The 14,349-nt window shown below is 47.0% G+C and overlaps 1 protein-coding gene across 1 annotated transcript in view; it reads right to left on the bottom strand.

Moving 5' to 3' along the window:
• The window catches only part of CHL1 (cell adhesion molecule L1 like), a 104,717-nt gene that overhangs the window by 16,780 nt on the left and 73,588 nt on the right, over nt 1-14,349 (bottom strand). The window contains exons 11-18 of the mRNA XM_040994878.1: nt 14,148-14,332; nt 9,993-10,124; nt 7,988-8,128; nt 7,260-7,371; nt 5,967-6,133; nt 4,074-4,239; nt 365-489; nt 32-133 (exon numbers count right to left, since the gene is read on the bottom strand). Of these exons, the coding sequence (XP_040850812.1) occupies nt 32-133; nt 365-489; nt 4,074-4,239; nt 5,967-6,133; nt 7,260-7,371; nt 7,988-8,128; nt 9,993-10,124; nt 14,148-14,332 (1,130 nt within the window). The remainder of the gene's footprint in view (nt 1-31; nt 134-364; nt 490-4,073; nt 4,240-5,966; nt 6,134-7,259; nt 7,372-7,987; nt 8,129-9,992; nt 10,125-14,147; nt 14,333-14,349) is intronic.

The raw sequence follows: 14,349 nt of genomic DNA, 5'->3' as shown, positions 1-14,349 counted from the left end.
CAAGGACAGTAATGACACCAAGTCTACCTACCACTGATATTGCTATTGTGATTGTCTCCGGCATCCCATGTCAGCTGGACACTCCTGTTCTGCCTGTCAGACAAGTGAAGGTTTTCTGGCGGATCTGGGACATCTGATTAATAATGGAAAACATGGGTAAGGAACATGCAAGTTACTACAGTTGTCTGCCCAAATCCCACATTCAGACACATTGGGAAATGAAGGGTTGGCTCATTCATGTGAGAACAGCAGAAAGTATTTCAAAGTGGGGTTTCCTTTCAAAAGAAAGAATCCAAGGGAGTAATGTTCATGCCAAGGCCCAGGCAGGCAGGTTCAGCAGTGAAGAGATTTCCTGCACACTCACCCAGAACGGTGACTTGCGTCTCATCCACAGTGCTGTCTAGAGCAGTGTGAGCGAAGCAGGAGTAAATCCCTTGGTCTTCTGATGTGACATTGGATATGGTCAAGTTAGCTCCATCAATAATGATCCTACCAGAAAAGACGAATAATCTACACTAAGGATAAAAACAAGAGGAGCAAGGGAATCCATTCTTTTCCTCCAGAAAAAGACTCAGAGAAGATCGCAATTTCACAAAATGTACATTGCATCATGGGACACCCAGGTGACAATGGGAGATAAACAACTCTGCAACACACATTACACTAAGAGAGAAACCCACCTTTCAGGCATGTGCCATTAACAAGATCACTAGGTTGGGGTGCATGGTCATCAATGGACATATAAGCTTCCTGGGGAGCTTGTGAGGGCTGTCCTGCAGAGCCTGAGCAGCTCCAAGCAATTCCCCAAGTTTTACAGGTCCCCTCCCAGGCCAGCCAAGTCTTTCCACCGTGGCTGACTCTGACTCTTTTTGTTTTGTTTTTGATGAGGTTTACATAGTTGATTAGGGTGGGAAGGGTCGAGGATTATGGGGAAGTGGGTGAGGCCACTATATCCACACCTTTCTTATCTTCTTCCTATATCTGGGGTTTGGGGAGAGACTAGGGGAGAAGCTACATCAAACCTCCCAACACCTCAATACTCAGGGAGGGGGAACAGCCACCTGTTGCCATCCCAGGCTGACCCTGACTCTCCAACTCCCAAGCACAAGGCATGGTAAGGTCCAATGTGGTTTATCTGAGCAGCAGACACTTGTCTAAGTTTCTTCGTGCAAAGCATTTCAACTACCTTCTTCTTATTCATTCTGATTTTGCCAGTTTGTAACCAGGACAACTACCTGAAAATCCTCTTTGTAAATTGCCACCTTAACTCTGTACTTACATTTTATCACAATAATTACTCAAGAAGTCTAAACTCTGTTACAGTTAAAATTCAAAATGGTGGCAATTTAGCTTAGGTAATTTAAATAGTGCCATCCTTGTAGACAAGTAGGCAGACTCAGAAAATTGAGATTTCCAACGTAAAATTCATAAGCTTCTGAGAAGTCTCAATTATGGAAAGCTACTTCACATTGTAGTAAAAGCTGGCACAGCCTGCCTTCCCACTGTTGACAACATATCTCTTCTTTCTACAGCAATAAGCAAATAGCTTGCCAGCAAATTCACCCTGGTCTTGCTAATCCTAGACATGATTGAGTCCCCCAGTTCCTGCTGCTTGCTGCCCCCTTGGCACAGATTGGAACTTTGCACTCCCCGGCAGTTTCTGGAATGATTGAGGTCCTAGGCAAAGGCCTACAACTTGCTTGGCAGAAAGCAGCTCTTTGAGGTTAGCCCCACAGTTGGACTCTAACCAAGATTCGTGCACAAGCCCCAAACGCATCTTTGCAGTGACCCTCCCGTGCGTGAAGCCCTTCTCAGGCTTAAGCTGCACCCCAGGTGCCTCTGATTTGTCAAGTGACTGTGGTGAATGTGGGGAGCTCAGAACATTCCAGGCCAATAGCATCAGTACAAGTTCTAAACCAGAACATGCAACTGGGATGCAGCCACTGAAGGAAGTCCAGCAGCCTGAAACAACAGTCGCTCATCTCTCCCCTGTGCCACACAACCTTCATAGTCAAGGGCCTCCTGCTACAGGATCTTCCCAGTCTGTTCCTTGTCTTGTTCTTGCTCAGTCCCTTCGCCTGAGAAGTCAGTGGAGTCACCCTGACCCTTGTACACCTTCACGGGCACCGCCCTGCCAGCCAGCCATTCCACATCAGTTTCCATTGTCTGGCACTGCTCCATTCCTCTGGGCAGGATGCCAAAACTGGGATCCTTGGAGATCTGGGCTCAAGGCTCAGCTCCATTGATTACTACTCAAACTCCTATGACAAAGCAAGCTCCTGGTTCACCTGACTTGGGTGTAACACCAGCTATCGAGGTAAAGCACAGAGTGGCTGGCAGGTGCCACCTGCCCAAAGGCTGTTATCAATAATAGTCATCAAATCCATTCTTTTGTTTCTCACCTATCACAAATCATGTTCTGTACCATGATATTCTGATACCTCAGCTCCCATCTCTCCTGCCTCTACTTGGAGAAATTATCTAAATTCCTGATTCTTAGTTCAGACCCTCACCCACCCACCGTTCACCTGCTGGAGCCACAGATGGAAGCCCCTGACCTGAACTGCTCCCACTAAGCTCAACAGACCCCCTGTGATCTCAGCCCTGCCCCATGCCTGTCCTGCCAGCCATCAGGATTCAGTTGCAGTCCCTCCTGGCTTTCCCCATTCCCAAGTGCCTTTTGAGGCAGGGTCTCTGCACCCCAAGGAAAGGTGGAGGAAAGGGTCTGTCATTTGTTTAGTGCACTCCACCCCAGTACCTGCAGAAGCTGCATGTATACGTACCTCAGAGACACATATGCACAGCGCACCTTCACACACATGAACATGCACACATGTGCACACCTATCCCACACATCCACACACCCAGATGCAAGTGCACAACATGCACACGGATATGCACACAAATGCCCCAGAGGCCAACCCAGTGGCAGAAGTGAGTGTCATACCCGAGAATGCACGTGGAGCAGATCGCAACATGGAAACAGACCTGCAGTTGGTATTTGAATGCGTGGGGTCTGTTAACTCACAATAACAGACTAGTGAAGGCATCTTTCCAACTTCATCATCACGTGACACCACAGGAGGCACAGATATCGGGCAACACATCTGAGTGTTGTGCCCAGTGAGTGCTGGAGCAAGGTCTGTGCTCTGGGCTGAGACACAGAACCCAGCTGCAGGGAGATTTGGTCCAGTGTTAATCTCTGCTTGGCAGCAATGTGGACAGGTACTCCTTCCCTCCTGGGGGCCTCAGTGCCTGCTTCTATTCCTTCTGCATTCTCCAGATTTTCTACAGAGGTCAGGAATCTTACATTCACTGCATCCGTATGTAGGGATTCAACCAATGGGTGACCAAAAATACTCAAAAACTAAAAGCCATGTGCACTCAGCACCTGTAGGCTTCAGCCATCACTCCCTGCCAGTACAGTGTAACAACAGCCTACACAGCTGTCACATACAGGAGATTCCTTCAAGCTCAGGGAATGTCTGCACAGACTCTTTGCAGACACCACTCTTGCTAAGGGACTGGACACCCTTGGACTCTGGTGTGGACAGGGGGCCCCAAGCACAATCCTCTCAAACACTGATGGACACAGATCATATGCTTGCCAGAGCAGAGAATCCCAAGCATGACTCAGGGTCAGCAAATGAGACAGACTCACATGAGATTGGGAGGTGAAGAGAAACAGACAGCATTGTCCTTGGGCTGTGTGAGCAGCCTAGGCAGGGCTAGTCACATGTGAGGAGGCCGTGAGGACTGTGGCAATTTCCAGATGCCCAAACTGAGGCCACATGCTCTAGGACTCACAGGAAGAGTTAGTAGCCCCCAAGCCCAAGTTCCCAGCCTTCCCAAGACTTTTGTAAATGTTCCAACCCATGGACTGAGCTGGCTTCATGCATCTGGGGTGATTTCTGCACAAAACGTTGACACATGACACAGGTGCATGGAGAACCAGCAGGAGCAGCAGCGGATGCATGCGTACATTGAAAACCAGTGCAGATGCTTTCAGCATGTTCTCAGTTGTGAGATGTTAGATCCAGCAGACCCTGTGACGTGAATCAGGAATTACCCACCTTCCATCCTCTGTACCATTCACCTCAAAGGCCTCGCCATCTTTGCCCCAGGAGAGCTTCAAGCTGGGCTTCAGTCGGGAGTCACAGCTGCTCTCGCAGTGAAGCTCCAGGACGTGTGATCTGGGGACTCGGGGATTCTTTGGGGAGACGCTCAGCTTCGTGGCACCTATTTTCAACAGACAGTACTCAGCGCCATAAATGCTGGGATCAGACAGTGGTCTCCTACATGAAGGAACTATTTGTCACCAGGACAGGGGGACTCAGGAAGGAAACCCACCATAGGGTCAGATGTATGCCCAGGGAAGCTCAGTGCCAAAGGGTACATTTCTTGTGGCATGAGCTACCAGAGCCCAAGCCACACACGCTGGCCCCCAGTCCCAGTGCCAGGCTCTCATGTTCGCTGCCTAGGTGGTTTTCAAGGAACTGAGTAAAAACTAAGTATGTCACCAAGATGGAGTTTCAGTATCAAAAGCATGAAAGCTGGAGAAATCCATACACTGAATTAGTTTTAAGGGGATTCTTAAAATCCCACACTTAATTCTAAATTTTCAGTTAGAAATTTGTTCTGAAACAACAGAGATCATTCAATGAACACTCTATTCACCAGGACTCCACCAAGAAGTTCACAACCATTGTGAACTTTATAATGACAGCAGATCCTCAACTATGAATATCCCCATCTGAATAGAGAATGAAGCCAAAGCAAAACTGAGAGAGTTTTCCTAACTGCAGGGCAGACCAAGCTTACACTTCTCATCCCTGCAGCTCAGCTTCTGACTCGACTCCATCCTCAACGCTTGGTCTTTATACACCGAAATCCTGCCCTTGGCCCTCCACTAGTGGGAATTCCATATATTCCTCACAAACATGGCACACACTGGTGGTGCTGATGCTCATGGAATTGGCACCTCCCTGCCTGTGGCCGGCAGTCCACCCTGGCCTGTGTCCCATGCTGGACATCAGGAACTGGGGTCTCATTGTCATTCCAGGCTTCCTTCTTTATGACTCTGACCATGGCTGCACTGCTCAGCTTTAATGTCAGTTTGCAGCTTAAAATATAAAAACAGACGCAACCTTCACAACTGTTGTGGTTGATTCTGGAAAGTGAAGTGGCCCCTACAGCCACCTCAGGTCACTTCTGTTCCTGGGGCTTCCTGAAAGGATTTGCTCAGAGATTTCCAAGTCAAAATATCAATGAAACCCAACAGACTGGCAGTGATCTATGCTGAAGAAAGAATACAAAGCCACCTATGGGTGGAGCTGTGGTGCAGCACGTTAAGCCAGCCTCCCATATAGTGGTGTCTGGTTCCACTACCAGCTCCTCTGCTTGCAATGTAAGCACCCTGGGAGGCAGCAGGAGATCGTCCAAGTACTCGGGTCATTCCTACCCACAAGGGACACCAAAACGGAGGTCCAGGTTTCAGCCTGGCCCAACTCTAGCCTTCTCTGTCACCCTATTCTTCAAGTAAGAAAAATACACAAAATAACCTATTTTAAAAAGCAACTTTTAAAAAACAACAAAACCAGCACAGATCTGCTATGCCTGGTCTTTATGCAACTGAGCTTTTATGAATTTTTGAAATTTTTATCTCAGATTCCATTATGGATAACATCCAATTGGCTACTGAAATGAAATGCAGTTACAGAAATGCACCCAGGCAAGGAATTTGTGAATGTTTTAAAAGCCACCACATGGACATACAGCTCCCTCTTAGCTCTGTGTACAGCTGTGGATGCCCCATCTCCTGCCTGCTGTGGTCTTTCAGATGAAACAAAGCTTAGGAGTTCAGAATAATCTAAAGAAACTTAACAGGGATTCAAACTGAAATTGCGTATTTTTGTTTAGTAAAATGACATTACATAGAAGCCAATGTGAAAATGAAATAGAAATACTTCTGATATCCAAAGTGGCTGTGACTGCAGTCTTTCCTACAGCATTTTCCACCCAACAGGAATAGGCCCCGGCGTCGTCTTCGACGGCATCATGGATCTCCAACGTGCCATTTGTGTGTACATAATACCGCCCACCCTCTAGGGGGCTGGCTTCTTCCACCTTCTGCCTGTGGACACAGGAAAGTAGGGGTGCAAGTGAGGGGTTCCTGCAGCACATAGGAAGAGGTCCTCTAATCCTTGGGCTGATGGCTTCCCAGGAGCCTAGAAGACCTCACACAATGCTGCCCAGGGGTTCATGTTCTTCCAGTGTGGCTATGAGTCTCATCTGCCCACGTAGATTGTGCCCACAGAGCTGAGCCCCCTCTCACAGCCATCACCCATCTGCATCAGAACTTAATACATGCTCTCTGGCTTCCTGAGTACCAGCTTTAGCTGAGCACTGCTCCAGGGTTCTGCCAGAAGCCATCGGACAATGAACTTCCCAGCCACCTACTGCCCTGGGTGATCATTCAGAAATGGTAGAAGCTGGGGGACCCTGCAACCCCAACGCAGCCCCCTCTCAAGCCCTGGGTACTTTCCCAACCCCTATCCATTTCCCAGGTATCTGCTGGTCTGATTGACTTTGTGTGTCTCCCAGTGACTGCCAGAGCTAGCAGCATTGTGGGGGGCTGTGTCCACACAAAATCCCTCAGGGCAGGAGTGGGCTGAGAGTGAGATTATTGGAGGTGCAGATTTACAGAGAGGCTGGAATAAAAATAGACCCCATTCTAAAATTTAAAATTCAGAAAGAATGTGGAAAGGAGGCAATGTGCAAACAACAATAGTATAAGTATGGATGGGATCCAGCTCTGCACCTGGGTGGCCTCTGCAAGAGTGATGTCAAGGTTATTGTAGGGCAGACCAGGCTTTCCAGTAAGGTAAATCCAAATGTCTGGACTTGTGATCCTAATTAACACGCAGAAATCACAGTAAAGATCAGCGTTACAGAGGTAGCCAGACAATACCCAAACAGCAACAGTGAGATCACATATACATGACCTCAGACATTTCCAAGGGACAGCCAACGCCACCTTTAGCTGTGCCATGGCACCTTGCAAGTCTCTGCTTTCCTCCATGAATGCACTACCAGGTGAGAACTGGAGTTGAGGAGAGACAGGGAGTCAGGAGTGTCTCCCTACCTCTGAGGCACTGAGTTCAGGTGACCATGTGGACTCCTGATGGTCTGTCCAGTGAAGGGCAAGAGAGCAAGGCAAAGTCTACCATGACATCCTCAACAGCAAACAGCCAGCTTACCAGGACACCACAGCCTCGGGCGAAGCGAAGAACTCACAGTGCAGGAAGGCACTGTACCCAACCACTGCAGCGTAATGTTCTTCGTCTTCAGTCTTTATCAATGGACGGACATCTAAAAACAGCAGAAATTAGTTCTAAACTTTCATGTAAGAAACATGCGCGGGGCCCAGCACAGTAGCCTGGTGGCTAAAGTCCTCACCTTAGACGCACCAGAATCCCATATGGACATCAGTTCTAATCCTCGCGGCCCTACTTCCCATCCAGCTCCCTGCTTGTGGCCTGGGAAACCAGCCGAGGACAGTCCAAAGCCTTGGGACCCTGAACCCATGTGGGACACCCAGAAGAGGTTCCTGGCTCCTGACTTCAGATCGGCTCAGCTCTGGCTGTTGCAGCGGCTTGGGGAGTAAATCATCAGATGGAAGATCTTCCTCTCTGTCTCTCCTCCTCTCTGTATATCTGATTTCGCAATAAACAATAAATATTTTTTTAAAGAAAAGAAAGACATGCAAATTGTGTTTTCCTATATCCCAGTCCTATCAACCAGAATTTTCTGCCTGAACACTTACAATAGAAAAGCTCCAAGTTCAGCACAGGCACACCCAGATGCAAGGTGTAAGGTGCTCTTGTCCCCCACTTTTCACATGCCAAGATTCATCAACTGTTTGGGCTGTGACTGCGCCAACTGCTTCAGGATGGTCCAGCTGCCACCTGCTAGAGGGCACACTTACCAACAACATCGATGTTGGCATTGGCTAAGATGGTCCCGTGTACATTGGAGGCCTCACACTGGTACACAGCAGTGTGATTTGGATGCAAATTGGTGAAGCTGATTTCCCTGGGTAAGATAACATCGCCAGCAAAAGGATGGCCTGTGATTAAAGAATACTGATTTGATTAAGTACAGGACATAAAGTATTTATGCACCATTTATTAAAAGTGTCACACAGTATTTATATTTTAATAACAGTTTAGGAAGAAAAATCATCATTCATTGAAGACAACTCCTTTTCATAGCATCAACTATGGATTTTTCTTTGCAGGCTCTTGCAGTGTTAATCTTCTTTCGAGTTACAAAAGACACATTGATTCACAGCTCACTGCTCTCTCCTCCCACACTCAATAATGCCCTCTTTGACACTCAAATCCACTGTCAAGCCACTCTTGCTCATTCTTCTGAACTCAGAGGCCAACTTCAGCCAGCAAAGATACTAAGGGCACAAAATTGCAACCTTTGCAAGCCACCAGTACAGGCTGCCTTCTTCCAAGCCCTCCGAATCCCTCAGGAGCACTGTGCACTTCACTTGGCATGTTCACTGGTACCTGGCTCTGTGTCCATTTCCCAACAGCAGAAACCCTCCCTGCAAGCAAAGACCAGTTTCCGTATTTTGGCAATAGAACCTGCTCTTCTACCCAAGTGTGCTTCTGTGACCATCATTTTGGGCATTTCTGGTGCACTTATTGGGGCCAGAGAACCCCAAGAGAAGCCACAGGAGTTGCCCAGTGCCTCCTAGACAGCACAGTCCTGGTTGTTCCAGAGCTGGGGGCCCTGGTATCACCTCCGGGGCTGATACCAGGTGTGACCACATGGCTGACTCTACATCCTGTGTCCTTGCTGTGATGCTGCAAAAGAGCAGAGGAAAGATGAACACATGGGAGCTTGGAAAGTTCACAGATAATGCAAACCAGGAAAGCCATGCCTGGATAGCTGAACTTTTGTGCACCAGAACCAATTAACACTAACTCACTGTAATATTCCTCAGCTAGATCTAGTTTGAGACACTGAGAAAGACATCGTTTGAAAAGATCTGCTGTTATTGGCAACATGGATTCTGCTAAAACTGATCTCAGGACAAACATCATATTTAGGAAGGGGAAAAATAGTGAAATCATTAATACTTTATTTTTAAAAATGTCTGTGAGGATGATACTCATAAGAGATCAATATTTTGCCAATTCATGACTTCAGATGCAATGGTGCCGAAGAAGTCCCAGGCAGCAGACCATCCACCTCAAGCCACCCCAGCCCTGATTAAAGGGGAGTCGATGTCCAGCAGCAGAAACTGGACTGCATGTCCATCTCTGTGGATTGAGTTCTGACCCAAAGACCACAGTGCGGCAATCTGTCTGCTCCTCAGTACTAACCCTGCTGTGGCCCAGGAGCTGCAGAGAGGAGCAGAACTCAGGATTAGAATTTTAAACAAGGGGCAGGTAAGAGCCAATCCCTGTCAGAACCAAAGCAGACGATGACCAAAAGCCGGAGACCCTGAGCCAGAGCACAGGTCACGGGGCAGCCTTTGGGGATGCTGGCAGAGGGGCAGACACTGACCTCTGTAGATCAGTAGAGAGTGGGGTAAGCAAAAGCGACCCTGAACAGTGCCCCCATGCCCTCCTCTCCTCAAATGAGGGTCATCTGGGTGGTCAATGCACAGACCTAGTCCTGCTGCCTGTCCAACGCCCTCAGAACCCTCCAGGCTGGACCCGAGACTTGGCCTGGACTCTCTGCAGGGAGGGAATAAGAGAAGACTGGGGGCTGCTGGGCCTTGGGCAGATGAGAAGGGACTAGAGCTGGCAGAGGCAGCAGCTAGCCCAGGGGCCTGTGGGAGAAGCCACATGGGCACGATCACTCTCAGATGTAACCAAGAAATGATTCCAGGATTCCCCAGCTCCCCACAACTCAGTCTTGACTAGCACCTGGCCACTGCCCACACCCTCACTCGAAGCCACGTAACTCACCATCCACGGGGCCACCATTGACTCTCCACACGACCTTGGGCTGGGGCTCGCCCTCTGCTTCGCATAGCAGGATGCCGCTGCTGCCACTGCTATAAACCGCACTCTGTGGCTTCTTGGTCCATCGTGGAGGCTCTGCAAAGAAGCACAGAGCTGTGAGGCCAAATGCTGGCCCAGCAGGGGGCATACACTGGCAACAGGGCTGGCGCCAGGCTCTGAGGAGATGGCGTATGGTGCCTGAGGCATCTCTTCACAGAAGCAGCATTGTCCACATTTAGGTACTTCTCAGTACCTAAGCGTTTCTCCATCTATCTTGATCTCCATCTCTGCACATGCAAGCAGCAACAAGTCCCAAGCTTTGAGAAGACGGATTTCGTGACACTACCTGTCCAGGTTCTGACACTCCAACATTCCACCCTGCTGCCCTGAGAGTGGCTCGGAACAGAATGGACACATCCCTGACACCTGTGGGGCTCAGCACAGAGTGGACACATCCCTGTCACCTGGGTGGGGCTCAGCACAGAGTGGACACGTCCCTGTCACCTGTGGGGCTCAGCACAGAGTGGACACGTCCCTGTCACCTGGGTGGGGCTCAGCACAGAGTGGACACGTCCCTGTCACCTGTGGGGCTCAGCACAGAGTGGACACGTCCCTGTCACCTGGGTGGGGCTCAGCACAGAGTGGACACGTCCCTGTCACCTGTGGGGCTCAGCACAGACAGGTCATTTTCCCAGCCTGCACATCCTTGTCATGTGTTGTCCCTGGAGTCAGCAGGGAGTCACCAGTCGACCGTGCAGGTAACAGTTCTGGTTCTGTCTCCCAAGACATGGAGGGGTAAAATCGTCAAAGACACATGCATAACATGAACCACTCCCTGCACATAATTTTTGTTGGCACAAATATGGGGGAGGTGGATTGTGTGAAAGGAAAGCATTCAAAAATTTGTTAGGGAAAATGAAAGTGCATAAATAATTTTAGCAAATTCAAGTCCCAGCAAGAGTAAGCTTAAAAGCTTTCGAAAGCACTCTACTTGGCATGGACTTAACCATTAAATTCCAAGATCCATTGATGTCTGTGCTTATAATACAATCTGGGAACTTTTAATTAAAATGCAGGTTTCAAGGTGATAAACTGGGAATCACTTTCAGAGGCATTTTCAATGTTATTTGCTCCTTTTGGGTATCTTTTACACACACACACACACACACACACACACACACACACACACACACACACACACACAATAAAACCCAATGTGTATAAATTAAGGGAAACACTCTGTGCAGTAGAAAGCATGGCCCCTGATCTCAGAAGGATCATGCAGGGGTGAGGAATAATGCAGGATCTCTTCTTCTTTTCTCATCCTGCAGATTGCATTAACCCTATGAAATGTCCACACACCAAGAAGTCAACAGACTTCATCACAGATAGGAACCTATTTATTTTCAGAATCAGAATTTTCTGAAGATTAATTTGTTGGATTGCAATTGAATTCATAATAACGTTTTAAACCATCAAAGCCAAAACATCCAGATTATAGATACAAAATCACAAATAGATTGCCACATTTATTAAAATTGAAAAGCCTTAAATGAGCCAAGAGGTAGTAACATGCAAATTGCAGGTGTGAATTCACTTTTGGGTAATCAGCTAAAGTCTAAATCTAAGTCACATTCTGATTTCTGGGTTTGGAAAGCAGCTACCTCCATTTACCGAATGTGCAAGCAGCGTTACCACGGATACCTGGGGTACGCTTGTGCCAACGCAAGACGTCCTCGCTACTGTTGGCTATGCATATTGTTACATGATTTACATTTAGCTTGATTTCATATTTAGGATGTTGTAGCTTAAATTAATAATTCATAGAATTGGAATGTGTTCGTAGGAAGAAACATCTGATACAGAATACAATACAGTCTATGCTTCAACGTAAGCACAAAGCATGTTTTCAAAAGGCACTGGGTTTTCAAAGTGCACAAAAGCATTGCACTTCCCCCATATGGCTTATCGTTGTTCTAATTTGATTTTCTTAGTAAGAGACAAAAAAGAGAGTTCAGGATTACAGGCAGGCAGAAAGATCGAGTGAAAGTGAACTGATCAAACAATGAGGGAGCAGAGCACATCAATTGATTTTACAACTTAGAAAAAGACGACCTCTTAGACACAATCAGCCCTACACAGCACATGCCAAAAGAAATGCTTACAGCACATCGGTTCCTCATACAACAACGTAAATCTCAATAAAGTTAATCGCTGTTTTGTGAATCAAGAAAACATTGTATTTAGAAAGCATATATCTTTGGAATCCCAACAGTCAAGATTTTAAACTGCATAAGTAATTTTGCATTTTTTATTTTATTTATTTTTTTTTTTGCTACTCTTGCAATTCTTTTTAAAGCTTCGTTCTCACAATCAAGAAACCCATGGCCAGATTGTTAAAATATTCAGTTAGCATAGCGTGCGGCAGCCATCTGGAAAAATCTCTAACAGTCAGCATCTTGGATCAGGAGCAACTAAGAGTTAGTCGTGTCTGGCTCGTGGGTATGTGCAGGAGGCATGAGGGGTACAGACATTGCCACACTAGAAAAAAGCACGGAACAATGCCTAAAAATAGGTAAAACAAATTGTTTAAATGCTTCCTCCCTGTGTGTCTTCATGTCCAAGGGATGTATCACTGCTGACAAGTGTTGACGCTAATGCATAATACTGGACTTCTAGGTAGGTCTTACCTTTATTTGAACCAAAGTAAATGAAATTCCAGTTTCTAATTTTCTTTTCTTCCTACCTTATATCATTAAATCATATTGTGAAGAGGTTACTCTGAGAGGGCATGACTAAATCAATTCTCAACATTTACTGTGTGTGGAATTTGTGACTGACTCATTTTCCCATCAATTAAGACAACACATCATTGCATAGATGTTTCTTGAGCAAATCAAAGCTTTAAGAAGTGAACCTCAGTGGAATATCGACAGAGCCCTGGAGCGCCATCACTAAATGTCAACTTGGAAGAGATTCTTCCTACAGTCATTAAAGCCTGTACTGCACTAATAAGTACAAATATGGCCATCTTCCAATTAACTTGATCAATGGTCATTGAAACCACAGCAAGGGTCCCAGTGTGATGTGGCACTGACCGAATGTCCAAGCACACAGGACCCTCAGTGCTGCCCAAGCCTCGGAATCAGCATTTGAATGTTATGGCTGCTCCTTTTAAAACATCATCGTTGTCTGCGTGTCTCCATCAACACAACAAACAACAGTCAGACTTCAGTTGGCCGGGAAGCTTGGATTTGCATAGAAAATGAATATCGTGTGTTTTTGAACAGTTTTATGGGAAATAACACTCACAGCACATAGTCTCTGTCTTTCTCTCCCCGTGATAACATGGTGAACATCATCAAAACCCAAAACACAGGGGAAAGCCCATTTAGGAAAGGGATAAGACAGAGCCAACTCTCCCTTGTACAGGACAGGGACAAGGTACACAGCAAGCACTTTCTTCCAGACCTGTCTGAACATGGTCTTCCTTGGTACCAAAAGGGAGTAGCTGCCAGGACCCGTGTGGATACAAAACTCTGCAGGCACTCAAACCCTTTTTCTAAATGGTGTAGTTTTCACAGAGAACACACACAATCCTGCCCTAGGCTTTACACTGTCTATATGCCTTACGATAACTGAGATAATACAATATGAAGGGTTGTTACATTGCATTGTTTAAGGAAATGACAAGGAAAAAGACAGACATGGTCAGTATGGTTACGATTATTTTCACAAGTGTGGTTCACAGCTATGGAGCCTGGGCACTTTCCCTTCAGGATTCTGCTCTGGTGCATATGACAAGTGCACTGCACTGCAGGTAGTCTCTCCCATCATGATAGAGGAGGCTAGGGTGTTTAACAGAACAAGTCACAGATGCCTCCGCATGATCTCTAACCAGATCCGTTCTTTTCTCGGGTGTGTCTGGGCTTGCAAGAGGAGAAGATGGGTGTGTGTCATGACTCAGCTAGAAGCTGGACTGGATGGAGGCTGAGCTGGTCACTGAGTGTGGAACACGACTTAACAGAAAGCTGGAAGTGCTTGGACAGTCACACTTCACCTCATATTGGTTCTCATTTAGATGAAAATAAAAAAGAGAACTTAACAAGGGAAACGCACCTTCCACCACCACATGAAAGTCATGAGTGGCTTCCCCTAAGGAGTTGCTGGCTGTGCAGCGGTAATTTCCTTTGTCCCGAAAGGAGACATTATCTATCTTCAAGGTCTTGCCGTAGTTTTCTTTAGTTTCTCTCCCCTTGGGTAAATCACCACCCATTTTGTTCCATTCAATCTGTGGAGTTGGACTGTGAAAAAAAAAAAT

The sequence above is a fragment of the Ochotona curzoniae genome, unplaced genomic scaffold (genome assembly GCF_017591425.1).
Source record: "Ochotona curzoniae isolate NIBS_2020 unplaced genomic scaffold, NIBS_Ocur_1.0 contig_908, whole genome shotgun sequence".
In the NCBI taxonomy this organism is placed as follows: Eukaryota; Metazoa; Chordata; class Mammalia; order Lagomorpha; family Ochotonidae; genus Ochotona; species Ochotona curzoniae.
Note: the sequence above shows the minus strand (reverse complement) of the source record. Positions and strands in the feature narration are given on the sequence as shown.